Source organism: Aythya ferina (genome assembly GCF_964211825.1).
Source record: "Aythya ferina genome assembly, chromosome: 17".
Classification (NCBI taxonomy): domain Eukaryota; kingdom Metazoa; phylum Chordata; class Aves; order Anseriformes; family Anatidae; genus Aythya; species Aythya ferina.
In genome coordinates this window covers 2,024,656-2,051,865 of record NC_140316.1, presented here as the reverse complement: position 1 = coordinate 2,051,865, position 27,210 = coordinate 2,024,656, and the positions used below count along the sequence as shown (strand labels likewise).

Genomic DNA, 27,210 nt, shown 5'->3' with positions numbered 1-27,210 from the left:
AAAATGGTTTCAAAGGAAAGCATCTGCAGTAAGATCCTGGGGGGATTGCAGGCTTTTGATCGTGTAGGATAGGGCACTTCTCCCTGTGGGTTTCATTTGCTGCACCCCAGTGTATCTGAGCTAACGATGCTCTTTACAGCCTATTGCACTGAGCTGGTCTGTACCAACAGTGCGCTCTCCCTCCCTCTGGACTCCTGTTGGCCTTTGAGCACCACTGCAATGAACATCTTCATTCCTTTTAAACAAGAAAAACAAGTAACTGCCACAAAGGCTGTGTTGCCTTTCTTTCTGTCTGAGATCAAAACCTCCCATCAGTTTATCACTGTTGTAAAGCTGTTCTCAATAAAGCATAACGCTTAATCAAAGGCTTGAAAATGCAGTGCTAATTGTTCCAAGCAAATTTAAGGTGCCACAAGAATGGCAGAAGAGGTAATACAGTAAGTCCTCCTTGTAAAGCTCTGTTTTTGTCTATTCATGTGTCAGGGCTGCAGAGAAGGATGTTTGAACCAAAGGAAAGAACATGACAAGCAAACAGGAAATCCTGCAAGATACGAATTTCTGAGCAGGATCGTTTCTAAAATAGTTTTGATTGACTTTGTCCATAGTAATGACGTGTACAGGTGGAGTAGATGCTCCCTTTGCTAAGGACTGACTGAGATATAATATGTGGGTGATATTCACAATGTATATAGCTTAGCTTTAAACTGTCTTGCTTGAGCATAAGTGGATTTGGCTGCTTAACTGGGTTAAGAATGAAACGTCTTAAATTTCCAAATCTGAGCGTGAAGGTTTATCAGAGCAGACGTCCTTGGGACGTTAATTTTCAGATATTCAAATAGATCAAACTATTAGATTTTTTTTTTCCTAAGAAAATGTTCCAATATATAACAATCCTAGAAAAGGAAAGACATTCAGAAGATTCAATGTCTAAAAGTAACTAAAAGGTAATGCTTCTGGCCATGCTGAAAAGAACCACTTATCTCAATCCTGGAGATACAGCAGCAGATATCATATATTGTGTTACCAGTCTGAGCTTGCAGCTGTTAAGGCAATTTTCCTAAGAAGTTGTTCCCTTCAATATATAAGATTTTTTATTTTTTTTTAAATAGTAGCACTATATAGTTGTTTGGAAGAGTGTTAGTGTTTTATTTTTCGTGAATGCTGGATGGTCATGGATTGAACAGTTTAAAAATAAAGTAAGTGTTAGGGCAATAAAGTCCCAAGGATCTGCTAATGTAGAATGAAGTTAGTGGTCTGTCAGATTTCTTCAATTTTCTGAAGCCATGGTCAATAACGCTGCAGTAAAACTGAGCTATGAATAGTGTTTTTGTCATTGACTGAAAGCTCCTGTTACATGATATTAAAGAAATAAAGATTTAAGATTTTTAGCCAGACTACAGTACAAAATTAAAAGCCTAATCAAGGAAGCAGTCTGAAGTTTTTGAAGGCAAATGCAGCATGTTTACAGTATCATGTTCAGGGATATATTATATGCTCGAGTTTTGGCAGTGTGGGAGGAGACTAAATATGCTGTTTGTTTTTTTTCCTCGGATTTTTTCAAATTCATTGACCTGCAGAGAATTTGCTTGTTCTGTCAATGACAACTATTTTTTCAACAGTGTCAGTCAAGGGAAGATTTACTAAAAGGAGGAAAGAAAACCACCCTCCTAGAGCATCTCATCCCAGGTGGCCACTGATTGAAATCCTCAACAAACCATTCCCAGCATGAGAGATCAAATACAGACGTAATTTTTAAGGGATCCTTAAATAACAGCTACTGGCATAAGTGCAGTATCAAAATTAGATTGCACTGGCTTGTTTCAAACTGTTGTGGATCATCTCCTGAAACCAGAATGCAACACCAGTCCACAGTTGCAGCAGATCCTCTTCAGTAGACCTTGCAGTGAAATAGCTTACTCTAGTGGAAGGCTAGTCCCTCAACGTTCAGTAGTGCTGAACAGCAGTCACATCAGTCCCTCAAGATGGAGCATTGCCTGCTATGGTCCCCTGGAAGAATTCCTCTGCAATGTCTTATCATAAGATAAACTAATCTTAAAGCTTGCCATAACTGACCAGTTGAAAGTTGTGTGCATTGCACAGGGACCTTAGGAACATGGATGGGTTGAACTCCTCAGAGTTTGTTCTAATCTGGTAGTGCTGTTTTTTCTCTTGCCGTACAATCGTACAATACAACCTACTTTATGCTATACAGAGAACTAGCAAGGCTATTTAATGTGCTGCATTCCCACATGTGACTATCTTGTTGCCCAGTTCCCCATATAAACAAGTCAAGGTATAGTGGTACAGTAAAGAAGAGTTGCAGTTCTCAAATTTAAGCATATACTTTGGTCTTGATGTTTAACAGCAATCCAGTTACCCATCATCTATTTTGTTTGACATATTTAAACTGAAAAATTCACTGTGTGTGGTTTTTGTCTTATTTATTCAGATGGGTTATTCCAGTGGAATTGTGATTGTTATAGAGCTGATGTGTAGGGTAGACTACTAGCTGATGTGACTGAAAATTTTGAAATTCCACTTTTATGCCAGGTCTCACCCAATAATATACAAAATTGAAATCTTCTGCATATTTTTTTTTTTTCCAAATATATAATTTGTACAAAAATTGTCATGGTTACAGTTAATGACCCCAGTAGCTTTTGTTTTTAATTTTCTATACTTCAGAATCATTAATAAACTTTCATGGTCAAAATCTAGATGGTACTGCAAAGATCAGTGTAGTTTTTTAGATTTTTTTTTCTGTTTGTGCTGATTATAACTGTCTGCAGGTAAAGTGTAAAACTGTTTGAATTTTTGGCCTTTGGCTGTTTGGTAAACTGCTGTCAGCTTCCAGCATAAACTAATTCATATTCAGCGCACAGTGACAGCTTGCTGGTGGGGAGAAGTACAGCCATGAGCAGACTAGTTTGCCATTGTTCAAGAGTTTACAAGCCAGTGGATCTTGCTCTAACTAGTGATACTGTTTTCTTTTGTTAATAGACAGTTCACCCTCTGTGCTTTTTGCTAGTTTGCTTGTTTTAATTCTATTCCTCTGTCCTATTCTGAAAAGTCTTTAATTTACAAACTCTGAGGAACATTGTCCTGTGGGGATGGGGAATACAGACTGAAGATTTGTAATCCCTTAGATAAATAAGCATTAAAATAAATGATTAAAAAATTATGAGGCAAAAACACTCTGTTAGTTTTAATATAAAAATAATGTACTTCTCCCTGTGGAATGCAAGGGAAGGAGCTGCAATCAAAATAAGGGGAATAAAAAATTGAATACCCAGAGCTTTTTTCCTCTTTCTAAGTTGCTTCCTTGATGCCTCGCTGCGTTTAATGGTGCTTTGCCAAGCAGTTGGGAGGAGGGCAAAATGAGCGTGGAATATATAAATGGGACATTAGATGGTGGAATAATGTTATGGACTGGGTGATCTGAGGAGTACGACAGCAGAACAGATTTGCCTTGGGGCTGGGTAGGAGAGATGCCTCCCTGCAATTCCAAATACTAGAAAAGCCATTTAGAGTCGTTAGAAATCTTTGTTGGGGGATTATCTAGACCAGGATCTGTTAAACTTTATCTGCCCTCCCTGAATAGGTGGAGAGAAAGTGGAAGGCAAATGCTACAAAGACCAAGGATGGGGTAAAGAGCGTTTTGCATCCAAAGAATCTCTGTAGTTTACTCTTCCTTGCAAGCAGAAAAGCCTTGGGTTTGATTTTGTCTAAAACAACATCTAATGTTCCTGCTCTTCAGCAGAATATTCTACCTTCAGGTTGATTCAAAGATCGAAGCCGTAATTCCTTTAAGTGGTATATTCTTTATTGCAGCGCTGGATGCACGGGGGATCTCTCCACCTATCGTGCATACCTAAAGCGGAAAGCAGTCTTGAATTTATACAATCAATCTATCAATATTCTACAAGCACCTATACATATGCATTACCTATCCCCGCCTTCCCTCGCTTCTTATGCTAATTAGCCTTTTGGCACCTTGCGCCTGCGTAGAGCCTTCCAAGAATTGTGGGCAGGGGTCTTTGGGACGTGGGCAGGGGTCTTTGGGAGGAAGACCCCGAGTCTTCCTCACAGTGTACTTTTCACCTTTGGTCAGGAATTTGCTGAATTGGCAGGTTTCTTAATTGCAAGAGCTGGTTGTTGCTAATTCTTCCGTTTGTTGTATCTTTATAATGAATTCCAATGTCCAGTTTTGAGATTTATAGTCCTTATGTTTGTTTCTCTGTCCGTCTGCTGCTTCCTTATCATGAGTTTCAGTGTCTTGTTTCGAGATATACAGTCCATGTCTGGGGATTGTCCTTGCCTCCCCAGTGCCTCCCCAATACCTCCTTAATCAATCCCCCCTTTTCTTTTCCCATGCAAATTCTTTTGCATCAGATACTTTCATTATTTACAGTAACACAACAAAGCAGGCATCTAAACAACATGCACACAAATATTCCTAACACTACTAATGCGATTAGAGCAATGAACACTTGTTTCAGCCATTGAAAATTGGGCAACCAGGAGGTTAACTTATTCCATATTTCACTAAAACTCCACGAAAGATCATCTTTACTGATATCATGTAGGACCCTTGTCTGCTTCCATATTTCTTCCAGGTCGGTAGAGATCCTTCCACTCTGATCTACATACACACAACAACTTGTGTTTATTACTGTACAGACTCCCCCTTGAGCGGCCAGTAACAAGTCTAGGGCCATCCGATTTTGTAATACTACCTGTGATAAACTAGATATCTCTTCTTGTTGAGCCTTTATAGCATCCAGAGTTTTGTTTTCTAACTTCTCTATAATTGCAGAAATATTAACTATTGCCTTTTCCAATTCACTCACTCCTAACCATGGGATAAACCATCGCACAAAACTATGAAAAGCGGTGTGTCTCTCTATCAATGGATTGTTAATTTTTCATCTGATTCTCCGCATATGATTTCTCAAGTAGGCTCGAGGCACTACATCGTGTACTGTCATATTGGGGACTACCGCTCCAAGAGTGCAAGTTCCCTTCCAATTCTCGGGCAAGACCTTACAGGCTGTATCATTGCATAGCCAATACCACCCTTTTCCTTCTGGTACTGGCCAGCTGGTTGAATTTGCCCAACTGCTAGTTGTACTAATATCAATTTTTCGATTACAAGATGTCTGATTCCCCACATAAGTAGTACCTGTATTTATACAATCCTGTTTTCCCATACCCTTAGGCGGGTTACACCTTTGTACACATACATAGTAAGATTCCAACGGCACGAAGCTACTAACTTCTAGTTCCAAAACTTCTTCATATTTTCGACCCCAAGATGTGTTTTCCCACAAATTAGTCCAAGATAAGTTTGCAGGCAACGGAATCCCGATTAACGATACACCCTTATTCCCATGCTGTGGCAGATGGGTGCATACCCAACAGTTCGTCTTATTAGTTACTTGAGAAATTGTTTGTATTAAGGTCAGGTGTAAGTTCTCATCCCAAGTTGCCCACCCCGAATCCGAGAACCGCACCCCTGCAATCATTAGGATCTGGAAAACCGTAATTTTGTTGGTCCAATTGGAGTGGTGGTCTATATCCTCGCCGGGACCTTCTTCACCCTTGAATTGTGGATCCAAGCTGCTTGCTTCTTAATCTTAATGGCGGTGTGTGTTGTCAGTAATACTTGGTATGGTTCTGTCCACTTTCCTTCCATTTTTCCTGTAGGGGTTGTCCTGAAAAAGTCTTTATATATATATAATCCCCGAGCTTAAAGGGGTGGATTGGTTGATCCAACCCTCTAGCCCTGGTCCCTAAAACAAATTTATGTACTTTATTTAATTGTTTCTGAAGTTCAGTTATATAAGCATATAAATATTCTGATCCTAACTGCATTAGGTCCTCTCCACTAAATAGAAATTGCTATGGCCTTCCATATAAGATTTTGAAGGGACTCAAATTCCCTTTTATTCTAGGTTTAACTCTAATTCCAAGTAATGCTAAAGGGAGGGATTGAGGCCATGACAAATTAGCTTCTTATCCAATTTTAGCTATTTATTGTTTAATTAAATGGTTCATTTTTTCTACCTGTCCACTTGCCTGTGGTCTATAAGGAGTATGCAGTTGCCAATCTATCTTTAGAATCTTACTTATCTGTTCTACCACTTGTGCACAAAAATGTGAAACTCTATCAGAAGACATTGCTACTAGAATCCCAAAGCATGGTATTATTTCATTTAACAAGACTTTAACCACTTCTCTTGCTTTGTTTGTTCGACAGGGAAAGGCTTCAGGCCTTCCTGAAAACGTGTCAGTCAGAACCAGTAATAATGATATCCCCCTTTTCTAGGGAGTTCTGAAAAATCAATTTGCCACTGTTGCCCCGAATAATTTCCTTTACCGATTATTCCAAATTTTATTCTATTCTTGGTATTGGGGTTATTGTGTAAGCAAATGCTACATTGTTGAGTTACTTGTTTTATCATATCGTCTCACTAATGTCTGACTCAGGCTCTTATGCAGTGTGCCAGCTCCCCAGTGCGTTTTATTGTGTTCTGTAAGAACTATGGGCCATGTCAAACTAGAGGGTATTACTATGTGGTTATCTTTTAAATATACTCATCCATCTGGTTTCATTTTACCTTTCAAATCTTCAATTAATTTTAAGTCTTCTTTTGTATAATTTGGATATAGTTTGGATTTTACCGTCTGGTATCAAAGACAATGCCTTCACCTCAGTTATTTCAGCTGCCTGCTTAGCCTCTGCCAATCGATTTCCAATTTCAAAATCGGTGTTCCCCTTTTGGTGTCCCTGACAATGCATGATAGCTACCTTTTCTGGTTGTTTTACAGCCTCTAACAATTTTAAAATTTCTTCAGCATACTTTGTGTTTTCACTGAGCGGTCAGCAATCCATGTTCTTTCCAAATTGCTCCATGAGCATGTACCACGCCGAATGTATATTTAGAATCTGTCCAAATATTTACCCTTTTTCCTGCTGCCAGTTCCAATACTCTCGTGAGAGCAACTATCTCCGCCTTTTGAGCTGATGTTTCAGGGGGTAAAGGCTTAGACTCGATTACCTGCTGAGTAGTTGTTATAGCATATCCAGCTTTACGTTGTCTTTGCATAACAAAACTGCTCCCATCCGTGAACCAAGTTTCTTCCGCATCTTCCATGGGCTCCTCCTTAAGGTCTGGTCGGCTGGAATACACAGTCTCTGTAGTTTCTAAACAATCGTGAATCACAGGTTGTGCCGGAGCATCACTAAGAAAAGAGGCTAGATTCACAATATTAGTTATCACAATTTCCACGTCGTCCTGTTCTACCAATATTGCTTGATATTTCAAAATCATCAATTCTTGTTTAAGTTGTTTAAACACTTTTTGTGCTTCTCCAGTCCAGACTAACTTTGACTGGTTAATCTTTATCAATTCACATAGAGGCTTTACCAACAGTCCATAATTATAAATCCAAAGGCGACACCAACCTGTCATTCCTAAAAAGGTTTGTAGCTCCTTTACCATTTGAGGTTCTGGAGTCTGGCAAATGACTTCCTTATGTTCAGTTCCTAGTTCTCGTTGTCCTTCCGAAATTTCAAATCCCAGATAGGTCACACTTTGTTGAGCCAGCTGGACTTTCTGTCAAGAGACTTGATATCCATTTAAACCCAGAAAATTGAGACGACTTATAGTCCATTGAATACAACTCCCTTTAGTCTCGGTAGCTATTAAGAGATCATCTACACATTGTAACAAAGCACCTTCAGTGTCCGGAGGCATCCATGTTTTGAGTTCCCTTGCTAATTGGTTTCCAAAAATAGTGGGGCTATTCTTGAATCCTTGAGGTAGTAATGTCCACGTAAGCTGCGTCTTTCTGCCTGAATCGGGATTTTCCCATTCAAAGGCGAATAGGTTTTGGCTTTCTGTGGCTAAGCCTAGGCAGAAGAAGGCGTCTTTTAAATCCAGTACGGTAAACCAGACTTGACTATTCTTTAATTTAGTCAACAAAGTATAAGGGTTTGCCACTACTGGATGTAGATCCTCAGTGATTTTATTTATGGCCCTCAAATCCTGAACTAGCCTATAGCTTTTTCATCTGCCTTTTTAATTGGCAATATGGGTGCATTGTATTCTGATTTGCATTCAATCAATAATCCATACTGTAAAAATTTATTAATTATCTCTTTAATTCCTTTCCTATCTTCTATCCTCAAAGGATATTACTTAACCTTAACGGGTTTCTCTCCTGGCTTTAATTTAATAATTATTAAGGTCACATTTTTAGCTCTTCCAGGGACTTCGGTAGCCCAAACTCCTGGACATACTTGATCTGTGGTCTCTAAAGGTATTTCACTTTTAGGGTCAGTTTGTATTAGTGCCAAGCTTAACACATTTGTTAGTTGTTCTTCTCCTGTTCTTAATTCCATTTTCCCTTTTTCAAAGACAATTTCTGCTCCTACTTGCTCTAATAAATCTCTACCTAAGAGTGCCCATGAGGAGCTAGGCATATATAAAAATCTGTGTATGCCCCATTGTTTCCCTAACTTGTACTTCAAAGGTTCACAAAAATAAGCCTTTTCGGTTACACCTTGTCCTGGTTTCAGTTAGAACAGAGTTAATTTTCTTCCTAGTAGCTGGTAGAATGCTATGTTTTGGCTTAGGATGAGAAGAGTGCTGATAACACCCTGATGTTTTAATTGTTGCAGAGCAGTGCTTATACCAAGCCAAGGACATCTCAGCTTCTTGTTCTGTCCTGCCAGTGGGCAGGCTGGGGGTGCAGTAAGAGCTGAGAGGGGACAGACCCAGGACAGGTGACCCAAACTAGCCAAAGGGGTATTCCATGCCATCTGACGTCATGCTAAACAATATATAGGGGTGGCTAGCCGGGGGCCGGACTGCTCGGGGTTAGGCTGGGCATCGGTCAGCGGGTGGTGAGCAATTGCATTGTGCATCACTTGTTTGTACACATTATTAGTAGTGGTACTATTATCATCATTGTATTATTATTATTATTATTATTATTATTATTATTATTATTATTATTATTATTATTATTATTATTTTGTCTTATTAAACTGTCTTTATCTCAACTCACAGGCTTCACTTTCCATTTCTCTCCCCCGTCCCAGAGAGGGAGGGGGAGGGTGAGCGAACAGCTGCGTGGTGTTTAGCTGCCGGCCGGGTTAAACCACGACACATCTTTTACCCTAACATAATAATTCTGTGAAGGCATTAATGCTTGATTTAGAACTGAATACGTTGCCCCATATCAATAAGAAATTTCACTTCCATTCCTCCCCTAGCTTCGTTATAACCAGCGGAGGTACTAGGGTAGATTCCCCAGGTCCCTGTTATTCCTGTTGAAATCAGGGGTCTATTATCCTAGGAAAAGGCTAGTCAATTTGTCCTCCGAAGCCAGGTCCAAACCGTTTTGTTTTATTTATTTATTTATTTATTTATTTATTTATTTATTTATTTTCATTACATTTCAGAGTTGGTCCAAAAATTCCATAGGGGTTTCTTTTAGACCTTGTTGGAAGCATATTCTCAATTCCCATTTCATCCAGATTTTAGTATTTACTTAACCGTTCATAATTTTCAGGATGATTCGGGTCTTAGTGGGGGTCGGTCAGGGGAATGCAATTGTCCACAGTTCCCTGAGCGGTCCCATCGGCAATCTGAGCTCGCACATGAACTCAGGTTGTTTTAAGAGTTAACTGGTTTTCTGTTTCTGTGACAACTCTCTCGGACCCATCATGGTCCCTTTGCCCTAAAGGGCTAACACCCATGATTTTAAGATCTCTGCCTCGGGCAGAGGCAGAACTATTATCATTCCTACATCCTCTTTCCCTGCTCATTCAACTTCAAACACCTTTAACACTTTCAACAACCCTTTTAACACTTCCTTTATCTTTCTCCAGCCTGTACTTCTCTAATGCCATCATCAAAGGCTCAGTCAGGGGCCAACTTAATTCCGTACCTTTTCCCACCAAGATGCTGAAACATCAGTATACATTTCATCCTGTTCTGCTTCTCCAAAAACAACACTAACTGTAGCAAAATATTATAGTTTAAAGTTCCATTTAGGGGCCACTTTTCTCCACATTCCAGCTTATAAAGTGGCCACCACTGATTACGATATTTTATCAATGTTTTCCTGTTCACACTTCGACCGGCAGATCCTCCAATATCCTTCCAGTGACTTAAAACACATCCTAACACACTTTTCTTTAAAATTTCACTGCTTGTTTGCCCCCCCATTTTCCAGTTTACACTTTCAGAATACACGTTACTTACAAAAGCATATCAAAAAACGTATCACTCACAAAAATACGGGCACGCAATATCTTTCAGTAGCAATGTCACAAAACTACTATTACCAGCAATATTGCCAAAATCACAGTAACAATAGTCAGAGTCAAATTCCACGTGCGATAAGTCAGAAAACCGAACTGTGTAACACTGTAACGATATCTTTCTTATAACAATGCCACGAACCTACTATTACCACCAGAAAAATAGCCAAAATCACAGTAACAATAACCAAAGTTAAATACCATACTCCATGAGTCAGAAAACCGAAATAGACAACACAATTCCAGATGGACCTTAAAGCGAGCTCTTTCCTTAAGGTCCCCAAATATACTTATGGTGCTTACCACAAAGTATATACCAAACACTGCCTCGCAGAAGATCACCTTCTGACTTACAGACAGTTCCAGATACAGATGGACCCCAAGGTCCCCAGATATACTTGTGGTACTAACCACAAAGTATATACCAAATACTGTCCTGCAGAAGTCACCTTCCGACTTACTGGACAGTCCCAGATGACCGGCCTACCAGAAAACCAAACCAGAATAAAGAATATACTCACTTACAATGATGGGGTCCTTGTCTGCCTCCGCAGTGATCCGGTGAGTCGAGGAGTCCCTCCGGGAAATCCCGGGGGTACCCTAGGGAGTCCTGTCCCCAGCGGGTCCTGCGGTCCGGCAGAGAGGTCGTCCCATCTGGGGTGCCAGATTGATTCAAAGATCGAAGCCGAAATTCCTTTAAGTGGTATATTCTTTATTGCAGCGCTGGATGCACGGGGGATCTCTCCACCTATCGTGCATACCTAAAGCGGAAAGCAGTCTTGAATTTATACAATCAATCTATCAATATTCTACAAGCACCTATACATATGCATTACCTATCCCCGCCTTCCCTCGCTTCTTATGCTAATTAGCCTTTTGGCACCTTGCGCCTGCGTAGAGCCTTCCAAGAATTGTGGGCAGGGGTCTTTGGGACGTGGGCAGGGGTCTTTGGGAGGAAGACCCCGAGTCTTCCTCACAGTGTACTTTTCACCTTTGGTCAGGAATTTGCTGAATTGGCAGGTTTCTTAATTGCAAGAGCTGGTTGTTGCTAATTCTTCCGTTTGTTGTATCTTTATAATGAATTCCAATGTCCAGTTTTGAGATTTATAGTCCTTACGTTTGTTTCTCTGTCCGTCTGCTGCTTCCTTATCATGAGTTTCAGTGTCTTGTTTCGAGATATACAGTCCATGTCTGGGGATTGTCCTTGCCTCCCCAGTGCCTCCCCAATACCTCCTTAATCAAGGGAACACAGTACTTCAGCCTTTTATTGGTGGTGTTGTGCTGGGGTCGTTGTTCTCTTCCTTGAGATGAAATTTATCTTTAATGAAAATGTGATGTTTAAGAGATAACACCAATTAAACTTTTAAAATTAAGAGTTTATTTCAATTATTTATTGCAAAGGAAAACAGAGAGGAATTACGGCTTTCCAAGATGGAGAGAGAGATTTATAAATTGTGGAAGTCTGCAACCCATTCTTTCTGGCCTCTTTCACTCTGAGATTTGTGCCTTCCAGAACACAGCAGAACGATGCCCACTTTTATCTAGTTGTGTCTTTTGTTTTGGTTTAATAGCTGGCCGGTTTTGGTTTTCCACATAGGAAGTTTTTCAGCTCCAGTTGTTGAGTTTTTCAGCTCCAGTTTTTCAGTCTTGTTTTTGTCTTGTGGTAGTGTCTGGAGACCTTAACTGAGATCACAGCCCTGTTGCTGCATGTGATACTTTCATGTTTATAGTGAGGTAAGTCTGTCTGCAGCACTTGCAGTTTACACAGACAAAGGGTGAGGGGAAATAAACTGTAATACCCTTACCTGTTGGACACAGAACTGCAGCACCAGGTTAGTGACTTGTCTGAGCTCCAGGTGATTGCAGAGTGTGATCTCCTGTGCAAAGTGCTTTGTGTGGAGGTGCCTGGATTGGCGTGCTGGATATGGGAAGCAGCAGCGTGGCTTCCTCTCCCCTCATCTCCTGCCAAGGCAAATTGGCATTTGAGGTTATGCTGCCCACAGGTAGATTGGGTGGCTGGTGCTGTGAGATAAACATTCCAGACTAGTTCTGGTGAATGCTTGCACTCTGCAATCAGAGTTGTTAGGAACTAACAGTAGCTTCCCATAGGATCTGAAGGTAACGAGATTCTTCAAGCCTGTTTGAGCCTTTCTGCAGCAAATTGCAGTACATAAATGGTAGATTGGTGGTTAGGGGTAACCATCATCAGTTTAGGCCATGGCATTTCTTGACAAGGTGATAAATATTTAGGTCAGATACCAAACAAAAATTAAGGGCTAATAAAGTATTTGTGGAATAGAGCTTGGGAAATTGGGTTGCCCTTGAATGCCATCTGTGGTAACCCTTTGTCACTTTTCTGAATAAGGTTACAGATTTGAGTTTGCTGTGGAAAAAATAATGAGATTTATAGCTCAATTAGGGTGTAAAGACATAAGCATGAAGGTCAGATGTTCAAACAGGAAAGGTCATATCATATCTACATCTGTATTTTTTAATAGTGTATGTCTTTGCTCTTTGGGACTGACAGTTCCTAGAAAGGATGGAGAGCTTATTCTTTAATATGATAGCCTGCCTCAGGTAATTGCTTGATGGCACAGTTAATAGATACCTCACAGTAAGAGAGGCTCAGTGTCATTGAAAATGTTCTTGCAATGTGCAGTGATGTGTAACCTACAGAAAATGCAGTTGCATTAAGGAACAATGCAGGGTTAGGCAACAACAGTGGTGCGAGTCCTTATAGTTACTTACAGGAAAAGAAACCTTTCTTCCTAAATGAAGTGAAATAGAAGGACTGTAAATAGGATGCAAATAAAGCTCCATTTGAAGTCTTGTAGTACCAGAGTATTGTAAAGGAGCATTTATGTGTTGGTTATTGTGTTAATTATTCTCAAAGTGATTTCAGCCTTGTGCAGGAAGTCACTTAAAGTCCATATATTGCTTGACAGTGCTGCAGAGTATGCTGAAGTGAGGTCTAAGTGGTCCGTATGCAGCATTTGATGTAAAATCATGGCACTGCTTTTCAATACAGGAGCAGTTTGCTTTAATGATCAAATTTATTTTTAAATGTGTCTGTGCAGTGATGTTATGTTGCAGATGCTGATGGAGTAATTTTGCTCTCAAATAATAAATGTATATTGCAAGTAAAGTTACGGCATTTAGCACAGGTAAACCTATACAAGCTACTCTTTTAATCTGTCTGCTATGGAGAACATAAAATAGCCTGTTGTTTTCCAAGCTAACTAGATAAATCCATCATCTGTTTAGGCTACTTCTGCATGGATTGATGACGCTTCTTATGGCCACTGATATCACCTACAGCACTGTCAATCCCCTATTAAAGTCAGGAAGGTTATATCACAGTATGATTTGAAGATTTGATCTTTTAAACTCTGCTTTCCTTTCAACAGTGACTGAGAGTCGAGGGATCCTGGAAAGCATACAGAGATTTTCCTTACTGCCAACTTACTTGCCTGTGACCTATCGTATCCACAACGCAGATGTTTCCTTCTTTCTGAAGGAAGCCAACCAGGATATTATGAGGAACTCTAGCTTGCAGTCCCGAGTGGAATCCTTTCTCATCTACAAATCCAAGAGGCCACCGGTGTTAAATGCCAGCTACGGACCTTTTTCCACTGAACAAGTTGTGCCCCAGGACTTAATGCTATCTTCAAATCCATTTGGATCTACTAACAAGTTCTCATTTAATTGGAAACTTAAGGCCTTCATAATGAGTAACAAAATTTACCCTAGCAAGCCCAAAGTCCAGGTTCTGTTCTACATCGTGGGCAGGGACTGGGATGACTACAGCACCACAGAGCGGCTGCCCTGCCTGCGGGTGTTTGCCTTTCGAGAGACACGGGAGGTCAGAGGCAGCTGCAGGCTGAAGGGGGACTTGGGGTTGTGTGTGGCAGAGTTGGAACTCCTGGCAAGCTGGTTTAACCCCCCCACAGTTGTTGCTGGCCGTAAGAAACCAATGGATTTTTCTGAAGGGAGCCCTGTGGAGCTTTACTATGCCATACAACCAGGAGATGAGAAAGGAGAATGCACCAAGGAGGATGTTAGGAAAAGTAATGGGATCCGACTGGGGCACAATGACATTGATGAGTCAGGACCTCCCTTGCAGAGGATTGGAAGTGTTTTCCTTTACCAGACACATGCTGGCCCTTCCTTAAATGAAATTAGATTGGATAATAATATTGCCATCCGGTATGCACCAAAGACTGTCAAGCAAGGTGACATTTTGACTTTCCTTGTATTTATTGCTAAAAATTCAACAGAAGATCAATTCACACTGAGGTAAGGCTGTTGTTTTGCTTCTTTGGTACCTTATTTTTTTCTGCTCTTGGTATGGGAAGTCAATTTCTCATGTATAATTTTCCCCCACATCCCTCAATTACTGCTCTGCAGAAACTGAATTGCAGTTGGTTGACTTTGTTTTTCTTGTTTGGTCTAATATTTTATGAATGGCTGAGATGTGATCTCTTTGAGTAAGAAAGGATAATAAAAAAAAAAAAAAAGGCTTTTGAGTGCTAATTACAATAATGAAAAATAGACTAGGGACCCATATGTGGGCTAATAAGAGATAACATTTAGAGTCTCCTGAGCTAGAGTTTGTGGTGTTCCTAATCTCTCACTGAACTCACGTTAAGATTAGTAAAGCTCAAATCTGCAAAGGTATTTATAGAATGTGAGCAAAAATTAAGCATCTAAGTAGGATTTATACGCTTAAACTTCTCCCCAGCTTGTAAGCTTGTCTGTTTTACATGTTGAAACTCAAACATGCCATTATTCAAATAAAGTGTCAATAATGGCAGGGTGGTGGTGGCAGCTTTTTTTGGTGTAATATAACTTCAAGTGCCATGCTGATTTACTTGGCTGTTTTCCAATCATTTGGGGTATTATTGGGAAGCTCCTTCTAACCACCAACCCAAGAATGAACAGCAAAGACTATCAGGCTATGTGGTGGGGCAAACTGGGCATAGATGTGCATCTCATGTAAGCAAGGCTGTCTGGTTGTCCTCTCCTTTCAGGTTTGCCACTCTGTGTGTCAGCTCTGTAACTAGGGTTGTGGGTCTGACAGTGCCACAGGGGAGTGGTGTTTGCAGAACTGCTGTCTTTGGCTTACCCCCTCCCAACAAGTCACATCAGCTCGTTTAGCATTGGAGGTAAACACTGTACCATGGCTTCTGAGATTAACTGCCTTGTCCTGGATATTTGTCCTGGGGATGAGCATTGATGCCAAATCTCAGAAAGGCTCACAGAGTGCCCCTCCTAAGGGGCTTCATGAGTGCAGGAGGTCTGCTGCTCCCTTTGTCAAATGTCAGAGGATAGGGGAGGTGCTGGGTGCCTTCACCTAAAAAATTCACTTGTACTCTGACTTGAGACAAAATACTCCTTTCTCTCTTGTTTATATATCTCAAACTCCAAAAATCTCTGGCTAACATCACGTAGGTGTTTCAGGCCTCAATTATTAAAATAGCACAAAGCTGTAAATGCAACTTTGTTGGGCTTGGATGTATACCTCATGCAGGATTGTCTGCTTTGACTTTGCTGACCTAAGCAGCAAGGGCTCAAATTGTTCGTTTTTAAGTAATATTTTTTTTCAGGGTGGTTTGTGTGGGATTTCCAGAGGAAGTGGTTTTCCATAAAATCAGGTCATTTTTCCTTAACAAGTGTGTGATATATGACTGAATAACCACTTAGCTGCTGACTTGAGGAGTTATTTCCTCTTCATGTGGCAGAGGACAAATACCAGTAGGATAACCACTCTCCTTACCACACCAAGCTTTTATGTTCTGAGTCCATCTGCCACCGACTTAGGTTGCTTTTGAGTGACTGCTTTCAAGACAGACGATCTGAATTCCTCAGTCAGCAAACATTCAGGGGCATCCTTCTAGCTTTCTGTATACTAATGACATTGAAGTTACATAACTTCACACACAGGGACTGCTATAACTTCTGAAAATTTGTTTAAATATAAAATAAAAACTTTTCTAAGAGAAATAAGGTAAAAAGAAACAAAAACGAGCACCTCCAGTGGCTTATACACTCTGAATGCAACATCTTAGAAATCTGATTTCAAAGCATCTGTACTTCCACGATCTGTGATCAGTTGAAAGTAGAGCTAGCTTGTAACTATGATAATTATAGTAAATGTAGGTTTATAAAACTTCCAGATGTCTTGTTTTGCTTAAATTGGAATGAAAACTGAACACCTAAACTTCTAAATGAATGCTTCTAACATTAATTTTCTGAACAAAAAAAAAAGGAAGCAATGCATTCAATTTTTAGCTTTTTATCTTAAAATGTAAGTTATCATAAACCAAAAAAAAAAAAAAAAAAAAGCTAAAGCTATCATTGGATAGCAAATAATAGTTAAAAATGAAAGCTGTGGCGTTTTCTTCAAAAAATCAGTTTGTATTACCTTTTAAAAACAAACTTTTGCAATGGTTTGCTGTTACTCGTACCAGTTTCCTGAGTTTTGATTTTTCTTGACCTGCTTTTTCTAACAATACCTAGATTTCACTCAGACTGTAATCTGCTATAATATCAGAGTAGTTACAATATTATCTTTTCTACCATGCTGCTAAACCACCATTACTTATATCTCTTTGATTGTGCTATGGTATGTCTATTTTTTTGTCAGAATTGTAGTATCTATGTTCTGCAGTCATCCCTCCATGAACTATACACAGTTTATTCAGTTTTGGATGGTTGCTGAGCTATATGTATCTTCTGCTATAAAAACAGCCACTAGGTAAGAACAAAAATTGAGCTTGATTAAATGCTTTGGGTAAAATTCTGTGTTGGGAGCTGTTATAATCCCAGTTGGATGAGGAGTTAAAGCTCCTTTTGGGGCCCTTTGTTTAAGAGGAAATGTCTCTTGGAGTGGTTAGATACTGAAGCAACCCAGCAGCAAGCAGCAAAGGTGGGGCTGAGGCAGCAGCGCTGTGGGGCTGATATTGGCAGCAGAGCACCAGACCAGTGCAGGTTGTACAGTTTATGAGTGACAATCACAACAAGGAAGAGTTTCCAAAGGAAAGTTTCTTCACTGAGACTTGAGTGCCTTACAGTCCTGGTGCAACTGTGTGCCTGCCCGCGGCCCGCAGTGGGTGTTGTGTTGGCCAGCCCCAAAATGTTGCTGGTGGTTTGTGTTGGCTCAGGCTGCCCTTGGAAAAGGGAGAACTGGTGAAAGCCTTAAGATAACAGTGGGATAAGACTCACTATTTCTGTTTGGCAGCTCAGAACAGCTATACGTTCTTTGTCAGTGTTAGGCTGATAAAGACTAACTTACACTGTTTGTGCTTTGTACAAGAATGTTAAAATTACATTTTGTTCTGTGTGCAATGGCTCAAGCATGGGCCTATACACTCATGCGTGTGCATGCAGCTCTCCTATGTGGTTTCTGTTGAGATCCACATCAGCTAAAAGCACTGAAGCAACTGCAGATAAGGGGTGAAGAGCATGTTTACTGTGGTGACTAACTTCTCTGAATACTGTCCTTTGACTGAATTAAGATTTCCAGCCCTAAACTAGGACCTTACGTGTCAGTTTACAATATCCATTGTACTATGTAGGTTCCCTTGTGGCATAGTGAACTAAACCAAAGAGAACATTTGTTATGCACTGCCTATTCTGATTTCAGAACGGATTGTCAAGCTGGCATTGTGTAAAAGCTACTAGAGACCTATTCGATGACCTGGCTGAATTTTAAGTTCCTAAAAACTGTAAATTCTAATGTCTTGTAGGGGTACAGACATAGGGTCAGGGTAGATGGAAGGAAATTCAATTTCTGTTAGAACATGTAAATATGAGGGCATGAACAGACATGTAGAAGGTCCTTCCTGTCAGTTGAGACAGTGAAAAGGAGGAGAAATGACCCGCTAGTGTAAATACTCAGTAAAATGACTGATCAAAATCCATAGGGAAGTATAACAGGCCTTGTCTGCTGTGAGTGTTTGGAAGGAAATGGTGTGTCTAAGGAGAGAAATGCAGGTTGGGGAGAGGAAGAGCAGTCTTTGGCCTCAGCTGTTACACAGATCACTCTATTATCCAAATGGTCCATTTTTACCTTACAGTGTATGGATTTGCACCAATCGATGGCCAGTTATTACATGACAGGCATTTTTTTTCTTTTTTTTTTCTTTTTTTTCCATTTTGAAAAATATAAACTAGTTGGGGAGAATTCAGGGTTGCACATTAAAGCTCACTATATGTGGTCACACTGCTTCAAAGGTCATAGAGAAAGTAATATCCGTCTCTGATAAAGGAAAGGAAAAACAATAATTCTTTCCCCCTCAATATAACTTTTATGAGAAAATTGTATTGATCTTTATTTTTGAAACTGTCACTTATATTTAGAAGTCCTATCCTGAGTGGCAGCAAGACTTGGCAACTGTATTCATACAGTGAGGCCAAGGGCTGCTGGCAAAATGCTTTTACCATTGCTTTTGCTCCAGTGGACTGGAAATCATGACTTGAACAGATGGAAAACATAGTATGTACAGAAGAAACAGAAAAAAGAAGAAACAGTCATGCAAAACAACCACAAATCAAAATTTATTTATCTCTCCTGAATATTCTTTGTTTCAAAACAATTATGTTAAGAGTAAACTCTGTCTTCCTTCTGACAGGAAATTAGCTCCAAGGGGATCCTTGGAGAAGTTGCTAAATACAAAATATATAGGAAAAGGTACTTGTGCTCTTTTTTTTTTTTTTTTTTTTTTTCCTCAGACTGCTGTTTTGTGCAATAGTGGATGTGAAACTGATGGACTGTTTTTAATTTATTGAAAGAGATGGACCATAAGGGTCAAGGTGTAGGCTTTGGTTAAATGAACTAAAGAAATTAAAAATATTTGTCTTGACTGTATAGTTGTGAGAGAGGAAAGGAAGGAGAAGATAAAATGTAAATGATGGATAAATATGGAACAAGCCTTAAGAAGCTGCCTGCTTTCTCAGCTTGTGTCACACACTTTCTTCCTCTTGGTCTTGACCAATTCACTTCACCTTTCTGTAGCCATTCTGCCATTGCTGCTGTAAACAAGTATCTGAAGATGATGTTTGCAAGCTGTATGCAAACAATGAATGATTATAGCTTCCTAGCGAAGCTGTGTTAAATGCTTTTATAAAATAAAGGGTTGAACATCTGGTGCATTTATCCTATTACTTTTTTTTTCCTTTTGAATGCAAATTAATTATTCATTGTGTTCTTTGTAACCAGCAGCGGAGGCAGGTTGTGTGCAGAGGCACAAATGCTGTAGAAAGAACATCTTAGCCCAAAGACAGAAGCTCTAGAGCCCACAGCTCTGCCTCTGTGATCAAAGGCAACCCTCAAAGCCCCGAAACACTGACTAGCACAGGACATACACTCTGGTGCCACACAAACTTCTTTATCATCTTTTCACATGCTGATGACCAGAGAAGGCTGAAGACCTTGTCCTTCCCTTGAAGAGTTGTGAAGTAATCCCTGAAATTTGTGGGAAATATTCCAGTCTTCCTCCACCTCTGTTTTCTCCAGGTTTCACGATGGGCATACTGAAAACTGAAATTAAAAGGAAATTTTTATCTGAGGTTTTCTGCCAAATATGAGAGTCATAAAGTATTATTTCATATTAGTCCTTTAAATACTTTCAATAATTCATGCTTCCAAGCTCTTCCAATATCACAATTCCTGTAAACTGCAATCCCAGATTACTGCTGGTTATTAACACTGTGCTGTGCTAGATAATTGCAATTAATATATGTATGGATGCCATAGTTCTTTTCCAAACTTAGATTCAGAAAACTCATGTTCCTACAGTGTCAACTTAGTTATTTTTTTTCTTAGCATGTTATTGTTGAGCCTAATAAATATATCTTTTCTTTCAAAGTCAACAGTATTGATGTTTTCTGCTCTCAACCTTTTGAATTTGTTTTCATATTTCTAGAGATAAATCAACAAACAAATGTAGAGATAGAATTGCTCTAAGGTACATAATGTTAGGTGTAGCTATATACATAAAAATATAGCTATTTTTTAAACAGCCATTCAAATTATAATTATGCTTAGTAGTGAACACTGTGCAATAAATTATATACAAATCTTACCCTTAAAGAAGTAAAAAGTGATGAGAACAACAGACTATCACATATCCTCTAGTTTCCTGAATGTTTTTTTTTTTTTTTTTTTTTTTCCCCCACGAAAAAAGGTGGGAAAACATTCTTTTCATTACTTCATTCTGAAGTGGAATCCCAGATGCTGTGTTTAACCAGGACACTGGTGGAAATGTGCCTTTTTGTTGCCTCCATGTCTTTTCACATTGTGATGTGGATTTTTCCAGAAACTGGCAGTACAAAATTGTGCACCATTGTCAGACTGGGCAGCATGAGGCATCCCAGCGCACAAAGAGGGATGCAGGCAGGATCTGACACTGCCTCCCATTCATAAGTAATGCAACCTAGTTTATAGCAAGCTGCAATGTAGTTTTGTTGCAATCATTGCAGTCTTTTTCTTGAATGCTTGGCAAGTGAGGGGAGAGCTGTCTCCCTTGATCACCTGGTGGAGCCCTACTCCACTGTGGATTTTTTTTATTTTTTTTTTTCCATGGTTCATAAATTTTAGCAGAAGTAACTGCAGGAGAAGCATGGGATTATGAGCCCTTCAATGCCTGCCCAAAAGCCTTGGCCCTTTCTCTAGGTTAGCCTACGGCATGCACTGCCTTGTTGTAGCTCCTCTGCTTGTGCCTTCCAGTAATGGCTTTTCACAGTGGAGACTTACATTTAAAGGCTGTGCTCCCCAGGAAGGGTAAGAATTGGCTGTTGGTAACATAGGTTTGGAAAAGACTATATGATAAGGCAGAGCTTTTAAGGCTTTACAAGCCCTGTATGATCAGCCTTAACGAGTATTTATGATCCCTGTGCAGAGGACAGTTTAGAGTGGTCTGTTGCTCAGCCAGACATTGTACCAGATCTCTCTGGAGCTGTTCACACTTTGGCTCACTTTGGCACACCTTGGGCTGCGTTTCCAGTTAGAGAATCCCACCTTTATTTCTTATATTCTTTTACATTCGTAGCTTTATGGCCTTAATCATTTTCTGTAGCTGCTGCTGAGTGAGTAGCTATTGGGAAACTTCAGAGCAAATCCAGTTTAGCTTCACTAGCAACATGAAATGTTCTGATTATATACTGTTAAGTTGGTCCATGCTATCCTAGCCTATATATAGTTTTGAGCTTCACTGTCAAACTCTATGAGCAGACTTCCAGAGCAGAGAAATAGAAAATATAAAATGCCACTATTTTTATGAAACGACTGAAGGTTGTATTAGAAACTCATAAAACTCTGGTATTGTGAGAAAAGGTGAGCTGAGGTTTTGTATATGACATTACTGCATTTGTAAACCAAACTTGGAGATCAGAAATATCTACATACCATTGTTATAAAGAGCTTGTTGTCTGTCTATAGTATTTTTAATGCATTTTTTCTGATGATAAGTGTGGGAATACAGTGACTAATGTGAAATTGTGGTAGTGAATAAGCAATGCCCATTGATAATATGGATTTTTTTTTCTTAAAAAGCCCTTAGAGTTTAGGTTATGTGAACTTCTCTTATTTTTCATTTTATCTAACAATCAATCAATAATAATCCAGCAAACATGAAAAAGGCTGCATAAATACATGAGGACAGTGGAGTTGAGATCATTAGCACTCAACTGGTACAGCAAGAAAATTTGAACAAGACTGACATTTTATCAAATTGCTTGTGTGCTCTTCTAGTGCTGAGCTAAATCAATTTATTTTTTTTCATAGTGCTGAACTAAATCATATTTTGGAAGTAGAAACAATCAGGCAATAAGTAGTGATTGGGAAAGTTACCAGCCACATAAAACTGCGTAATGAAATGGGCTTCTCTATGGGCCTTAAGTTTATGTGGCTATCTCATACTATTCCCAACCCTGAATTTGTACCTCTTCTGACAGATTGAAAAGAACCCTAATCTACATCTTTCTATCCCTTCTTCTATAGCTTTGGTTTGTTCTGTCACTTAACCTTAAATGTGGGTGGGGATGTTTAAACAATTTGTAAAACCCTCTCTTCTCTGGCATTACACAACTGATTCTTTTTCTTTACCTTTTAACTACTTTTATGGTCTGACTTGGCCAGTTAAAAACTGAGAAAAGGAATCCACAAAAAATCTCTCTGATTCTTCTGCAGCAGTCTCTGAAGTTAAGCTGTCTCAATACCCAGTCTTGATGTAAAATAAATAAATAATCAATCTGTATTTTTTTCCTGGGTTCTCTATCCCTCTGTTTCTCTACTGCTGTTTGTTATTCCCTATATTAGTGTTTAGTGAAGGTAAGGAGATTGTATATCCAAATGTCTGATTAGATTTTATTTTTCTGTACTTGTAAATTTTAGCCAAAATTTAATTAGTGCAGAAATTGCCACCCTCAGAGAGAAAAGGTCTTTTAGATTAAAATATGAAGGTCAGTATCTTTTAAAGTTCATTAGTTAAATGGCCATTTGCTAGTATCTTGTATTTCTTTGCTACAAAAATCACACTTCTAATGATCTTCTTACACAATGCCTTATGTCTCCTCTTTATGTCCAAGACAGGTGAAAATATATTTTTTTTCATTTTACATCAATGTACAGATTTTTATCTTTGAACCATGTTGATCTCCAAATTGCTAATGATGCCATCTGAGTATTTTCAGGTGAGCCCTCTGAAAGATCACTAGTCTTTCAGAGGAGTCCATTGTTTCTTTGGTCGTATTTCTGTATTCGGATGAGTTATCCTGATCTTCTGATAAGTAGCAGTTACAGTGCACAGAAAGGAAGAATGGATTTTTCTCTTGTCCAAATTCTTCCTTTAAAAGCTGGTGTTGATATGATTGAGTAGATCGTGTCCTCTTCAAGGAGCTGGTAGATCTAGAGTTTGTCTGTGACCTGTTGGATGAGCATCTGAAAACTGGGTTTTTCTGTGATTCAGCTCACTATATGGGAACGAAAAATTATGTCATTAACAGCTTCTCTGGAAGGTATTTCTTATTTATGATGTACTATTTTGATTATAAAGTTGTAGTAAAAGATTTTAGAAATTATGCTGTATTGAAAGGGAGGACCAAGCAGATGGATGAGTTATCCTCATCTCACATTCCTGAGGAGGATGTGGTGTTGCCCACAATGGGATTTCAGGGCTAGAGGTAGCTGCATTTGAGATAACCAACCCAGCCGCATATCCAGTCCAGAATGTGTATGGGTGGGGATGTTTTGATCTGCCTGTGGCTATGTGTTCAGCATCTGAAGCATCATTCTGATGATCAGTTTCTCATTTATGAAGGCAATTTGTATTATGATTCTTGCCAGTCTAATTGTGTGCCCAGCATCCAAGATTTTTTTTTTTATTCTTCTCTGCTCTGCAATCTCTCCTGTCAGAGTGGGAGTGGATGTTTGCATTTGACTCTAGGGACAAAAAAATAGGCACCTTGAGCTAATACATTCATTTGCCCTCTGTAGTGAAAGGTTGTTATGGGTGAAGTTAAAAATGAGACATCCAAACCTTGAAAAGAACAGGGTAAGGAATAATCACCACTGATAGTTATTTCTTCAGTTTTAAAAAGCACCCCTAATCACCAGGTCATGATCTTGTCCAGGGGTAATATAAAAGGCTACAGAAATAAAAACACACAGCCCCTTAGCAAGCATGAGGTCCCTCCGGTTGCACTTTTCCCCATGCCTTATCACTCTTTTGGAGCCTTTGCTGTAACCTGTTCACGAAGAGATGATACTGCTGGGAAAAGGAAGTTTCCATTGGCAATGTGACGTTAGCAGGCCAGAAAGACTATGATTATAGTAACTCTTAGAATTCATGTGTCTTCGGTTAGTGGCTGAATTAAACTCTGAGTTTTAGAAGGTATAAAAATAGCACATTTCAGCTAACTTGAGAAGATCTGATCTTTCTCCTGTCCTCTAGCTTCTGTCCGTGACCAAAATTTGATGGAACTGTTTTTTGAGAAATGTAAGGGAACACTAAAAAACAGCTTCTGGTGCTAAGGAAGTCCAAAAACTTAGAACCTGCCTAACTCTTCAGAGGAAAGAAGATAAAATATGCAGTAGTCTGAGCTTTTTTTTTTTTTAATACACAGGTTAGAAGCAGAGTTGACTATTTGGGTAGGTGTAGGTAGAGGCAGACTGACTGTTCAGGAAACGTACTCTTACTACTTAAGAGTACCTTGAGATGTTAAGCAAGATTACAGCATACCTGAGGTTTCCAGGCCTTGTAGCTTGGTTTGCTGTTTTTGCAAAGGTGGTCTTTAATGAGGTGAATCACTCGTGATGGTCTCTGGAGCTGTCACTTCAGTCAGACTACATTCTGGGACGTAAACGAGAGAAGTGACATGCTGAAGTAAGTGAGAATTATGTTCTGTCACCTGAGGAGATGACAGACTCTTATGTCTGTATTGTTTCATCATAATAAATGTTTTTTCCTAATATGATATTGTGCAGTGATTGCCTTTCTAAAGTAGTCCTAAGGTGAAATCACACTGATGCTACTGGCTCGTAAAAGGCTTTCACTGACTGATTTTTTTCTGCTGTGTTCAGCATGCTCTACAAATATGATTTAACTTTCATAGCCTGTTTATGAAGTAGTCAAGCAAATACAATTTTCCCCATCTTCTCGATGGGGTAATAGCTATCCTGCATTTCTAAGTGACTTGCTAATGGCCCCAAAATTGTCAGTAGCAGTGTGGAGTACTTAAGAACTACTGCCTTCTAGGGCACTCTGTTACTTCCTGTTGCACTGGCAAATTACATTAAAAAGAAAATAGTTCCCTTTGTTAAAATTATTGCAGTTAAGATCCTCTGCCCTGAGAATCAAAGTTGTGTTGACCAAGCAGGTGTCAAGAAACTGAGACACAGATCAAGCAGGCTGTCACTCACATAAATGGTCTTTACAGCTGGCTGTTATTATTAGGGCTTATTGCATTGCAGTAGTACCTAAAAGCTATAGTCATACACTAAGGGCTACTACCTGTCTGTCAATACAAGCAGAACAAAGACGAAATCATAACCTTTGCAAGGAGTAAGCACTGTTGGTTGGACCATCAATAAACACGAAGCCCTGCAATCAGCATTGATGTTCTGCTAACAAATACCAGCATAACCGTGCTGCCTGCCCTAGGCAGTCTCTTTGTGCTGTGCTGGTCCTTTAGCTGCTGCTGCATGTAGATGTACCCTCAGGAATCAGAGTGGGCTGTGCCGTCACTGTTCTGTCCACACAGTTATAGACCTGGTAGCTTTATCTGGTCTCCATGTTTCATAAAGATTCTGTCTTCTTCAGTGGGCAGAAGAATCCCTCTCTCTCCCTGAGAGAAAGGGATGTCCACGTTGTGCAACTAATCTTCATGATGACAACAAAAAAATTAGTCTGGCACACATATCAGGAGCATATTTTGCATTATGTGGGATTGAAATGACAGACAACAGAAATGCCTCAAAGTATACCAAGAAATAAAAGTAAGAGCATTGCACATAGTAAAGCTTTTTATATTATATTAACTAGAAGAATTTTGTAACTGATCCAGTACTTCAGAATTGTTCCTATTACATTATAGAGACATGAGGAGGTTTAGTTAGAGAAAACTATTTTTTATTTTTTTTTTTTCAGTATGACTCATTAACTTAGGGAGATGAAGAACACCAGAAATCAGCTTAACTTGGTCATAACTGGCCGATATGTTTGTGGGTTTCCTTGCTTTCCTTTGTTTTTCTTAGGAGTGGGGAGATTTTGGGTAATGGAAGTTAAACTTCTGGAATGAATGTCTTTGAGTTTTATTTTTTTCTCATAGAACTCAGTTCTCAATGGAGAAAACATTAGAGGCTCCTTTATGGTAAGAAATGAAACAATATGAAAGAAGGCTGTCAGGTCTGTGCTAGATAAATGGAAGACAGATGGTAAGTGTGATTGGCACTGACAATGTGTGAGCCGCCTTGTTTGCAGGTGCTGCTCCTGTCATCCATCACACTTTCACCTAATAGTGGAAGATGTCACTGTGATGTACTTAAGTTCCCAACTGACTGATAAAGCAAAACCAACAGGAAGAATGGTTTGGGTGAGCGCATCGCACTGGGAGCAGCGTGGCTTTAGGGGATGTTAACACAGATAAAGAAGCATCAAATATTGTTTTTTGTGATAACATACAGAGCGTGTGTTGTTCCACCATGCACATGCTCTCCCTAATGCTGTTTGATCTGTGTATGGACTTCTCATTGTCTTGTCAAGACCAGGGGATTACATTTCACACCAAGATCTCTTTAGAGGGGGGCCAGGGGCAGCCATCATGGGGGGTTACTGCCCATCTGCTTCCCATTTCTTTGGGAGTAAAACACCTTCATGCTGCTGCTTTGGGACAGGGAAGCATGCCCCTTGAGGAAGTTCAGAGTCTCATGATGCTGAGTTCTTGTCTGTTTTGGATGTTCATTTCTAAAGTAAGGCTTATCCAAAATCCCTTTCAAAGTTTCTTCTTTGATGTCACATGATGGCAAAGTTATAGAAGTCACCAAGTTATCAGCCCACCAACTGTCGAGTGTCCCTCTGCCAGGTCTGGCTGTGGCGATGAACGTGTCCATTCCATTTTTTTTGTACTTCACTCATTATTACTGACAAGCTTAGGAACTTAGCTTAGGATGCTGGGTCCTGCATGCTCTTTGTATATTCATTTTAGTTCTTACTCTCTTTGTCTTAATTTTAATGGCCAAATATACGGAAAAACATATTGGGTTAGAGAACTTCCTTTCTCTTACAATAATATGCTAAGAAAACATTAAATTCCACCCAAATAAGGATTTTTTTATTATTATATTCAAAAATACCTTTTTAAATAAAGGTAAAATG

General features: G+C 39.5%; 1 protein-coding gene across 6 annotated transcripts in view; it reads left to right on the top strand.

The window, feature by feature from the left end:
- TMEM132D (transmembrane protein 132D) overlaps positions 1 to 27,210 on the top strand; it is a 271,842-nt gene that overhangs the window by 54,552 nt on the left and 190,080 nt on the right. For all 6 annotated transcript variants that reach the window (XM_084491637.1, XM_084491634.1, XM_084491636.1 and 3 more), the window contains one exon: positions 13,744 to 14,632. In XM_084491637.1, coding sequence (XP_084347763.1) covers positions 13,744 to 14,632 — 889 coding nt within the window. The remainder of the gene's footprint in view (positions 1 to 13,743; positions 14,633 to 27,210) is intronic.